General features: G+C 35.9%; 1 protein-coding gene across 1 annotated transcript; it reads right to left on the bottom strand.

Annotated features, from left to right (window-relative positions):
• Positions 1–5,302: 5,302 nt before the first annotated feature.
• LOC144235567 (olfactory receptor 5G25-like) lies at positions 5,303–6,247 on the bottom strand. Its single transcript, XM_077769110.1, has one exon. The coding sequence runs from the start codon at positions 6,245–6,247 to the stop codon at positions 5,303–5,305; it is 945 nt and encodes a 314-aa protein (XP_077625236.1).
• Positions 6,248–12,670: the final 6,423 nt, after the last annotated feature.

The following is a 12,670-nucleotide window of genomic DNA, read 5'->3' as shown; positions in this document are numbered from 1 at the left end:
ACATCTATACTAAAGAACAGTGATCTATAATTTGAAGAATTGACATTACAGCTTTCCTTCCCTTGCTAAGTTGTGGTGTGTGTGTGTGTGTGTGTGTGTGTGTGTTGTGTGTGTGTGTGTATTTTCTTTCTTGAGCCTGCAGTTGTGTTACTTTTTCTTTTTATGTTAACATAATTTTAAATTTATGCTAATACAATTTTTAGAGCACTCAGTTTATTTATTCTATAATAATAATGCTATTTCATACATTTGGTGAGGATTTGCTATATCATACACACTGTGCTAAGGGTTTCATTCATATCTCAATGAATATTTTAGCCCTCATTTGTGGCTGCTTTCTTAGGTCTGCAGTAGAGCTGGAGAAACTGAGGCTTCAGAAAGTTTGAGCCACATGATTTAGGTAAGAAATCTTCTGTACAGAGCAGGTGGGCTTTAACTCACTTGTGTTCTCCAAAGCCTGAGTCTTTTCACATAGCCAGAGTAAGGTCATTCAGCACGATACGATTTTTTTTTATTTTTTTCCCCTTAAAATTCATGCATTTATTGTTCCAGACAAAATGACTTAGAAAGTTATTATTGAATAACATTCTGATAATATTTTGTAAAACTATCAATTAAAGGAATGGAATCTTGCCATTGGCAACACTACGGATGGGGCTAGAGAGTATATTGCTAAATGAAGTTAATCAGAGAGACAAATACCATATGATTTCACTCATATGTAGAATTTAATAAACAGAACAAAGAAGCACGGGGGAAAACAAGAAAGAGAGAGAGACAAACCAAGAAACAGACTTTTACCTATAGAGAGCAAACTGTTGGTTACCAGAGGTGAAGTTGGTTTGGGGGTGAGTGAAATAGGTGATGAAGATTAAGGAGTGCACTGTGATGATCACTAGGTATTGTAAAGAAGTATAGAATCACTATATTTTAAACTTAAAACTAATACTACACTGCACGCTACTAACTGCAACAAACTGCAATTTAAATAAAACCTTAAAAACATCACAAAACATTGCAGGGAATACAAAAGAAAAAAAGAAAAAAAACCAAAGTCACAGTGAAATGTCATCTTGGACTTGCTAAAAGGCTGTTATTAAAAAGTTAACATTTAAGAAATATTGGTAAGGATATACAGCAAAGAAAACTCTGGTACATTACTGGTGGGAATGTGAGTTTATGAAGCCATCTTGGAAAATAATATGCTGGGTCCTCAAAAAATGACAAGTAGAGGGGCGCCTGGGTGGCTCAGTCAGTTAAGCGTCCGACTTCAGCTCAGGTCATGATCTCATGGTTCGTGGGTTCGAGCCCCGCATTGGGCTCTGTGCTGACAGCTCAGAGTCTGGAGCCTGTCTTCAGATTCTGTATCTCCCTCTCTCTCTGATCCTCCCCTGCTCATGCTCTTTCTCTCTCTCAAAAAATAAATAAAACATTAAAAACTTTTTTTAAATGACAAGTAGAATGAACTTATTTTCCAGCAATCCACTTCTGAGTGTTTATTCAAAAGTATTGTAATATATTTCAAAAATATACCTATACTCCCCTGTTTATTGCAGCATGATTCAAAATAGCCAAGATAATGGAACAAAATAAATGTCTATTGAAAGATAAAAATAAAAGAATTATGTTTAAGGGACCAAAGATGATCAATTCTGTCAAGTCATGCAGTACACTTTGGAAAGACAGTTTTTGCAAATTGGTTCTGATAAATACTTTTTGAAAATTTTAGTGTATTTTTCCTTGGGAATACAGATACACTTTGAGTGGCTTGGTTGGTTGACAACAGGCTTTTTCCTATAGAAGTAGCATCCTCATATACATGATGACTCAGAACATAGAAGTATACACCTATAGCTGACGTTGATAATGCCTGTTGAATCTTAAAATATGATAGTTGCTTTACCAAAGCGTTGTAAGCAAAGGAAATAAAGGAGAAACAAGGAATGATATGATATGGTGGCATTTCTAAGAACTAAATGGAAAAGAAGTGGAATATTACCACATTTCACAACACACACTAGTGAACTACTGCTGGTTTGGAGATCAGATGAGAAAGGCAAGGAAGTAAAACAAACAGAATATAATTAATGTATTTATGTGCATGTGTATATTATTCAATTCTGATGCATTTTGTCCTTTGCATACAAGCCACAATCTATGCAAAGAAACATGGCCAGAGTGGATAATTGAGCCTATGTCGGTCAAACTATAGCATTCATGGAATAAAAGAATATAGTGTTGACTATATATTTATTGTTCAATCACCAAACATACATATAACACCTATTACATGCCAGGCTGGGGCATCAAGCATTAAATGATGACCATAAACATCCTTCTTTCATGAGTCTCATTGTCTACAGGGAGAGCCTGATGCAGAGCCTGAATTTGCAAACCGCGAGATCATGACCTTGAATCAAATTCGTATACTTAACCAAATGAGTCACCCAGGTGTCCCTGTAGGGTCTGTTACTATTTTGCTTGGCCTTTTCTCCATTTATGATCCAAATAGTGACCTCTGTACTCCTTAGAAAGCCATACTATAAAAATAATTTTTTTCACCTTTCCCACTCCCTACTTTCTTTAAAGAGGCTTTCCTTTTTTATTACCCTGGCTAAAATATACTGTTACATTCTCTCTTGGTTTTTTGATTATTTTTGTCACCAAAATAACCATGGATATATAACCATTTTTAACCTCTTTGTTTGTCTTTCCACTGCACTAGCCTGACCCCCAGGAGGGCTTTTCGCTCAATGTGAATAGCACCCAGTAAAGTGTAGGGGATGTGAGATGCATATGTAAAAATTTGTTAAATTAATTATTGATTGTAGCATTCTTTGACTCCCATTTTCTCTTTATTAAATAGCATCTTGACCCCTGTCATAACCCAACACAGACACAAAAACTGGCAGAAATCATGATGAAAACAAACAAGCCAAGCCAAAATATTCTAGGGTTTTAGAGGCAATTGACCTCTTTCAAAGTCAGTGGACTAAAATTAAATGCTTTTTAAAAAGATTTATTTATTTAAACTCAAGTTAGTTAACATACAGTGTAGTATTGGTTTCAAGAGTAGAATCCAGTGATTCATCACTTATAGATAGCACTCAATGCTCATCCCAACCAGTGCCCTCCTTAATATCCATTGCCCATTTAGCTCATCCCTCTACCCACCTCCTCTCCAGCAACCCTCAGTTTGTTCTCTGTATTTAAGAGTCTCTTATGATTTGCCCCCTCTCTATTTTTATCTTATTTTGCATCCCCTTCCCCTATGTTCATCTGTTTTGTTTCTTAAATTTCACATATGAGTAAAATCATATGATATTTGTCTTTCTCTGACTGACTCACTTTGCTTAGCATAATACACTCTAGTTCCATCCATGTTGTTGCAAATAGCAGATTTCATTCTTTTGATTGCCAAGTAATAATCCATTGTGTGTGTGTGTATATATATATATATATCATATCTTCTCTATACATTTTTCAGTCGCTGGACATCATTTGATTGCCAAGTAATAATCCATCGTGTGTGTGCGTGTGTGTAATGTGTATATATATACATATATATATATATTACATATTCTATATACATTTATCAGTCGATGGATGGACATTCGGGCTCCCTTCCATAGTTAGACTATTGTCTATAGTTCTGCTATAAACATTGGGGTCCATGTGCCCCTTTAATACAACACACCTGTATCCTTTGGATAAATAGAACAATTGCTGGATCATAGGGCCCAGCAATTTTTTGAGGAACCTCCATAGTCTTTACCAGAGTGGCTGCACCAGTTTACATTCTTACCAACAGTGCAGAAGTGTTCCCTTTTCTCTGCATCATTCCTAACATCTGTTGTTTTGAGTTGTTAATTTTAGCCATATTAAATGCTTTTTAGAAAAAACCTTAAAGAGAAGACAGGGTATGGCTTTCAGTGAGTCTTAGGTTACACAAAAGCATGGCTTACCCCCTAATTTTCTGGATTTGTTGCTACATTCCAGAAAACAAAACACAGAAGTATGGTCAAAAGAATACTGTACCTGGAAAAAATAAAAGTATGACCCACGTTATGGGGTCATGGGCATTGATTCTTCATGTGGGCCAGGCTGGATATCTGTAAAAATAGAATTCACATCCTTCCTATAACACAAAAATCAATAAATCACTATAGCATAGCTAACATTTTATTAAAGAATTGCAATGCATTCTGCATTTCACACTCACAAGCATTACAGTGACAAAATCTCAGCAAGGTGTTATATCAGTAGAGAGTATCAGGGATGTAAAAGGTCCTTTGTAAATTGTCTACTCCAACATGAAGGTAGTATTAGAGAGTGCTATGGCTACATACTCCCTGAATTATTAACATTTTCTCATTTTGTTGATATACAGTTAACATATCACATTGTATTGGTCCCAAGTGTAAAACATAATTGTTTGATATACGTATATATCGCAAAATGATAACCACAATAAGTTTAGTTAACATAAATCACCTTATGTAGTTACACATTTTTTTCTTGTGGAGAGAACTTTTAAGATCTGCTGTTTTAGCAACAAATGAATGTACTGTACAGTATTGTTAACTATAACCACTGTGTTTACATTACATTCCCCAGATATATTTATCTTACAAGTAGAAGTTTCTACATTTAACCATAATATACTTGTTATTGGTTTCTGTTTAAAGAGTCAAGGCTAAGCTTCCAGAAAATTGAGAGATCTCAACACCTTGTGAGCTAAATGGAAGTACAGTCAAGTCACTGATTATGATTCTAACATCATCATAATTTAACAGGATTTAACAAAGAATCTCTCATACCCTAGTCACAAACATTGAGAATATTTTTTAAGTTTATTTTATTTATTATGAGAGAGAGAAAGAGAGAGGGGACACAGGAAGGGCACAGAGAGAGGGAGAGAGAGAGAATCCTAAGCAGGTTCAGCACTACCAGTGCAGAGCCTGATGTAGGGCTTGAACTCACAAACCATGAGATCATGACTTGAGCCAAAACCAAGAGTTGAACACTCAACTGGCTGAGCCACTCCGGTGCTCCAACACGGAAAATATTTTTAAAGCATTGGGGTTCAATAATCCGAGTATTTCAAATTAAAAATTTTAAACCCATTTCTGCTCAAAGACAAGTGAGAAACTTGTAATCTGAAGATGTAGCACTTCTCAATGACACAGAGTAATAAAGAGTGAATCTCAACATAAAAGTAGGACTCCCACCATCCAGGCCATGTTCCTGCATGTTGCATGTATATCAGCTCTCAATCTGTAGTACAAAAATGGTCTCTAGTTTACCAACTCAGAAGAAGCTTCTTCTTCTCAAATGTCCTCCTGAATGAGTCCTTGACCTCTTTGTTTCTCACGCTGTAGATAAGGGGGTTCAGCATGGGGATCACTGCTGTGTAGAACACAGAAACCACTTTATTGATGTCCAGGGAGAAACTAGAACTGGGGCGTACATAGATAAAGAAGAGTGTCCCATACAGGATGGAGACAGCAGTCAGGTGTGAAGAGCAGGTGGAGAAGGCTTTGCGTCTCCCCTCAGCAGAGCGGATCCTCAGGATAGTGACCACAATGTAAATGTAGGAAACCAGGATGATCACACCGCTGAGCACTCCTAGAGCTCCGGCCAAGATGAAGAGTAAAACCTGATTGACCTGGGTGTCTGCACATGCCAGGGAGAGGACAGGAAGGAGGTCACAGAAGAAGTGATTGATGGTATTTGGACCACAGTAAGGCAGGTGAAAGGCGAAAGTCGTATGGGTTATGGCGCTTATAAGACCCATAACATAAGGCGCTACCACCAGCTGCACACAGACCCGCTGGGACATAATGAGTGTATACAACAAGGGCTTACAGATGGCCATATACCTGTCATATGCCATGGAGGCCAGCAGGAAACACTCTGTCACTACAAACTGACCAAAAAACCATAACTGGGCAGCACAACCCAAGAAAGAGATTACTTTTTTCTCCACAAAGATGTCTGTCAGCATCTTGGGACCAATGACAGAAGAGGAGCAGACATCCACAAAGGACAGGTGGCTGAGAAGAAAGTACATGGGGGTGTGGAGTCGGAAATCCATCCAAATGAGGGTGATCATCCCCACATTTCCCAGAAGAGCGACAAGATAAACCAAGAGAAATATCACAAACAGAACAACCTGGTGCTGGAAGCAATTTGTTAAGCCCACGAATAAAAACTCAGTCACCACAGTTTGGTTTCTATAATCCATTTCTCTGATTTCATCTGTAAGGAGAAAGAGAAAGATTTTTCTTTACCATCAATTTGTAATTAAATTTTTTTTAAATGAATTTAACCTCAATTATTTTTAAGTTAAAAAGGAGAGCCCGGCTCTCTTGAATTCTACATCTGCTATTTACTTGCCAACTAGTTGTGTAATACAAAGTCATTAACCCTCACAGGTTCAGGTTCTTTAGTTTCTTCCATTGATTTTAAGTAGAATCATAGAATTTTAACCTAGAAGTGAACATTGGAGATTATTTAAGGAAAGTCCTCCAATTACACCAGGTTTTATTTCTAAAAATATTTAGCTTTCAACCAAGAATATTTTTTCAAAAAACAACATTTCATTGAAATATGCACTATGGGAATTAATGAATTCAGAATGATATACATTCTCACTGAAGGATAGGGGTATACTATTGTTTTTCTGTAACATAAATTCCTTCTCAGTGCCCTTTGATTCTATAACAAATATAATTGCTTGATTTCCCTAATAGATATGTTTTAATGTTAAGGAGGAGGGCAAGCTGAGATAAGAAAAGTTAGCTTTCGAACACACTTCACATCCTCGACATTATCCTCACTGTGACTTTTTCCAAAATGCCTTATGTTCCCCCATATCAACGGTGTATATACTCATTAATCTAGTCACTCCATTGAATTATTAAGCCACCTAAGAAAAGACCTCTTTTAAAATATTGAGTAGATGTTCTGATCCAATTAGTGTAATTAGGTGCTTGAGAGAGAAATATAAATGTTTTAAAAATTACAGGGGACACCCCTGGGCAATTATCCCAGGGAAATAGGGATTTATGCCCACACAAAAAACATGTACAATTTTATTCAGAGAACTTTTATTTAGAATATCAAACTTTTGAAAGAACCCAAATGTCCTACAATACATAAAGTTTAAACACATGGTGGTATATGCAAACCATGGAATACTATTTGGTAAGAAGGAGGAAAAAATATGATATATGCAACAGCCTGGATGTACCCAAAGGCATTAGACTGAGTTGAAAAAGTCAACCCCAAAATTTCAAAGCTTTATGATTCCATATATATGACATTCTCAAAATGATGAAATTGTAGAGATGGAGAATTAGGTTAGTGTTTGCCTGGGATTAAGAAGGGTGAGGCGGAGAGGGGAGGTGTGACTATAAATGTGTGACACAGGAAGATCCTGGTAGGAATGGAAGGGTTCTGTACCTTGATTGCTGAGCTGGTTAAGCAAATCTACACACATAGTAAAATGATATAGAACAATACATACACATCACACCTGTGCCAATTTCCTGCATTTGATGTTATGCTATAGTTACTCAAGGAAGATAGAGAGTTCTAAATTCAGAAAATACTATTTTATGAAAACGAAACTAAAATATACACATATCATCTCAACTAACTTCTTTTGTAAACAAAGGTAAGAAAGTACACACACAACTGATAATCATTATGTTTTTGAAACTTTGTGTTCAAATTGAAATCCTGTGTACAAATCATACTTCCTAAACATAGAAATACGTATTATTTTATTTTGCCCTGGCCATACCCAATGCAAAGATTCTAAAACAGAACAACCATAATGTCATCTATACATGTGACTTTTGGCATGTGCAACACCAAATTCAGGTCAGCTGATTCAGAGACTTGTTTTCTACTTATAAATCCTAATGTAAGTAAAGTGAAGAAATTAAGAGCCAGAGAAGCCAAGACCTCCTAATTCTAACCATCCTATGAGCCATAATCCTGCAGCATATTTCATACTCTGTATGCCAAACACAAAATTCAACCAACGTGTACATTCAAGTTAGGTCATTTAAACCAAAAGACACAGACTAAATATTTCACTTGTACCGAATCATTCTTCATGATGAGCTTAGAGATGATGCTTTTCCAGACATCTAAACTCATTTTTTGATATGTAGACTAGTGAATGCAATTTAGGAAATGACTTAATGCAACGATTTGAAGAAACACGCCCTACACCCATTGTCTGTCTATGTCATAGTGACTTACGAAAGTAGCATTCTCTGATATGAAAATGAATTACCCAGAAATGTAGACTGGTCATTCTTCTCAGCTTCTTCAGGTGTCTAGGAAGATAAACAATACAGTGCTACTATCTTGAAAACTGTGCCTTCCAATGGCACTTCAAAAAAGTATTAACTCCTTCTGCACAATTCACAGCAGAGGTTTTTCTAAAGGGTTTTTGTGTAAATTGGAACCAACTCCCTCAAGGAACAGAAGCTCAGGAGATAAGATCCATAGAGGAGATAATATCTTTTGAGAAAATAATTTTGGGATTTTGAGTCCAGAGTAATTACACAAAATAAACCTATATCTCCCCCTTTGGTATTTCCCTCTCTCTTTGAAAGTCCTGGAAGTAAACACAGGAAAAAAACATCCTGACATGAAAAAAGAAGCAAATCCAGCCATTGGCAATAGCATGGGTGAAATTGGAAGACATCACTCTTAATGAAATAAGCCAGACAAAGAAAAAATACTGTATGATACCACTTAGCTGTGGAATCTAAAAAAGTTGAACTCATAGTAGAGATTAGGACAGTGGTCATCAGGGACTGGGGTTGGAGAAATGAAGAAATGTTGGTCAAAAAGTACAAATTTTCCACTGTGAAAGCAGAAAATTCTGGGGATCTAATTTATAGCATGGTGGCTATAATTAATAATTAGTATGAATACCTGAAATTTTCGAAGATAGTAGATCTTAAGTATTCTCATCTCACACACACACACACACACACACACACACACAAAGGTAACTATGTAAGGTGATAAATGTGTTACCAACTTGATTATAGTAATCATTTCACAGAGTATACATTTATTAATTTATCACATTGTATATCGTAAATATATACAATTCTTACTTGTCAATTGTACCTCAATAAAACTGGAATAACAACATAAAAAAATAAAACATTTTCAAGATCTATACTTTGTTTTGAAATTCATCTTTTGTTTAAAAAAATCTATAGTTCATATACTCTTATTGTATTTCATAATGTGGATATTCCACAAATGATTTACCTATTCCTTTTTTAGCATTTGAGTTCTTTCCAGCTTTTAATCTTTATAAATCTTTCTCCAGTGGACATCTTTGTCTATGTCTTCTAGTGTTCATGAACATGCATTTTTCTTAAGAATGTATCAGGGATTTAAATTACTGTCAAAGAAAAATTACAACAAGTGCAGTCAACACAGTCAAGGACTTTGTTCAAGATTAGTGCAATAGGAAAGAGGTTGAAATCCACTCCTACTCAAACAAAACGTTGAAGTATTTCTAAGAACTGAAGCGAAGCAGAAGAGAAGCACTGGAGGACTTCAGGTGTTAGGCTGGTGGACATTTGCTAACTGAGTTTCTCAGTGTTTGGCTCCTACCTTTGCACAGAGATAGAGAGATAAAGAGATGTCTCCCAGATCCTTAAGAAAGATCTTTCTGAGTTGTAAATTGCAAGAAAGAGGGATAAGATTTACACCTCAAAGGGACAAATAAAGAATCTACAATTCCAAATTTTCTTTTTTTAAAAAAATTGTTTTTGAGAGAGAGTAAATGTGTGTGTGAATGAGGGAGGGGTAGAGGGAGAGAGAGAGAGGAAAAGAGAATCTTAGGTGGGTCCCATGCAGAGCACAGAGCCCTATGTGGGGCTTGATCTCACAATCGTGAGATCATGACTTGAGACAAAATCAAGAGTCGAACACTTAACCAACTGAAACATCCAGGCACCACTAAAATTGCAAGTTTTCTAAAGTAAATGGTCTAAAATACAAAGAGGTCATTGGCCCACTTTCTGGAAGAAATCTGTCTCAAGGTTAGCCAAGCTCGGGGAGCATTGAGACAGTCTTGATCAATAGGTACATGTGTGTTCAAACTGAGTGATAATGCAAGTTTTCCACACTCTAATAAGTAATATACCAGAGTCAATTTTGTATTTTAGCCATTTTTCCTGAGTGTAAAGTGGGATCTCATTGTGCATTTAATTGCCATTTTCCTGACTTTTACTGAAGTTCAAAAATCACAGTATTCAGGTGTCTTGGTCTCTTAAAATCATTGGGTTGTCTGTCTTTTTTTTTTAAAAAAAAATCATACTGCTTATTCATATATTCCAGATAGAAGTCAGCTTTTTACATTATAAATATATCTTTGCATTCAGTGTCTTGTATACTTAACAGCACCTTTGGTGTACCTAGGTTCCTGGTTCTTAATGTTGTCAGGATGTCATCATTTTCTTTTATACTTAGGATTTTTTGCAGTTAGCTGAAAAAGTATCTCCCTGCCACAGTGTCCTATCACAAGGTCAGAAAGAAATTATAATTCTCTTTTGTTTGTTTTACTTCCTTACCTTTCACATATGATCTCCAAGCCAGCAGGGGTTCATTAGGGTGTGTTGTGAAATGCAGTAATATTCCACTTGTTTAGAAATACTACCATATTATATAATTCCATGTTTTTTCTTTATTTCTTTTGCTTACAACACTCTGGTAAGGCAATTATCATATATTAATATTCAACAGGCATTATCAAGGTCCCTCTGAGGTGTACATTTCCATATTCTGAGGTCTCAAGTATATAAGAATGTTACATATATAGGAAGAAACCTGTTGTTAACCAAGCTACTGATCTGTATTTTCAGGCAAAAATACACTAACGTGTTTATCAGAACTGATTTGCAAACTGTGATTCAGCAAAAGTGATTAGTTTGAATACCTTGAAACAGAACTCTTTTTGATTGCACAGTTTTACAAAATTTTATCAAAATATTATTCAATAAAAACTCTATAAGTAAATTTGTTCTAATTTTTTTTAGTTTGTACATAATGTGCTTTAATTGGTTAAAAGGGCTTTAAAAAGTGTTTGGCCCCCTCTGCTTTCATTGGGTCTTTATGCAGGCAAAATCCTTATTCTTAAAAGATAACAATACAAAATAAAATGAAAATAGTCAATTGAGATGATGAAGTTATTCATATCTAATATTTTCAGAGCAAACAAGAATAATAATCTTAACATTATAAGGAAAATTTTAAGAGGATGGATACTTTCAGAAAACAAACCTATATAACCAAGTTCAACTGAGTTCTGGCCTTTTTTCTCTCTTGCAATTCCTTCTATGTGTTTTTGAAATATACAATACTGATTTTTTCAAGGTCTTCAGAGACCACTTTATCCAAAACAAATATCAACTTCCTGTAACACATGTGAGATAATGTTTCAAGCAATAGAAGATAATATACACATATTTTCAACATATACATTTATTCCATTTATTACTATATTTTACTACTATATTTTACTAATATATATATTTACCTGCTATATATATTAACCTCACTTGGCTAAAATCTCATTTCCTTTTTTTTTAGCCTCCTCATTTTTATTATTTATTTTTAAATAGTTTATTGTCAAGTTGGTTTTCATATAACATCCAGTGCGCATCTCCACAAGTGTCCTCCTCCATGCCCATCACCCCCCTTCCCCAACCACCCCCCAACAGCCCTCAGTTTGTTCTCATTTTTGTCCATAAGAATAAGTGTATGAAACATTTTGAGTGAAAAAATACAAAAATTTTATCCTACTGAATGACCATATCTTGGCTACTTGAAAAGATGCAGGCTTTGGAAGATTCACAGTAGAGTCAAACACCACCTCTTCCAGTTAGAAGATTCCTTACCTAAAGCATGTGGCTCAAGTTTTCTAAGGCCTCGGTTTCTCCAACTCTAATGTAGACCTAAAAAAAGCAACTACAAATGAGGGCTAAAATATTCATTGAGATGTGAATGAGATGCTTAGCACAGTGTGTATGATATAGCAAATCCTCATCAAATGTATGAAATAGCATTATTACTATAGAATAAATATTCTGTATTAATGAGTGCTTTAAAATTATATTTTCATAAAAATGAACAGAAACTCCCTGCAAACCCAGAAAAGAACACACACACACACACACACACACACACACACACACGCCACAAATTAGCAAGAACAATCTCAAATGTCAATTCTTCCCTTTATAGACTACTGTTCTTTACCATAGATGTTTATTCTGTATGAGTGTGGGATAAGAATTTTTTAAATGGTCCTGTAAAGATCCCTAATCTTTGCCCTGTTCCCAGGCATCTCTGCATATGATGAAATACCACTCATATGATTATGTTACTCTATGAGGCACCGTTAACCTTCAAAGAGACATGACCCTGGATGAGCTGGTGGGTCCCGAGCTTTCTCCAGCTGAGAGCAGAAGAGCCAGAGAGTTCTTCTCTCTGTGAAGAACATGTGGGAAGGGCTAGATGAGTCACTGCTGGTCTGAAGCTGGAGGGGCCACAGGAAAGCAGGCAGCCCTAAGGAGCTGAGACTCCAGGCTTCTGGCTGAGACCCCTGGGGAACCAGGCA

This window comes from Crocuta crocuta, unplaced genomic scaffold (assembly GCF_008692635.1).
Source record: "Crocuta crocuta isolate KB4526 unplaced genomic scaffold, BGI_CrCroc_1.0 scaffold1958, whole genome shotgun sequence".
In the NCBI taxonomy this organism is placed as follows: Eukaryota; Metazoa; Chordata; class Mammalia; order Carnivora; family Hyaenidae; genus Crocuta; species Crocuta crocuta.
The sequence above is the reverse complement of the archived record's forward strand: the minus strand, read 5'-3'. Positions and strand labels throughout refer to the sequence as shown.

Coding starts and splice junctions, on each gene's coding strand:
- LOC144235567 (XM_077769110.1), bottom strand. CDS start 6,247: ATGGATTATAGAAACCAAACTGTGGTGACTGAGTTTTTATTCGTGGGC.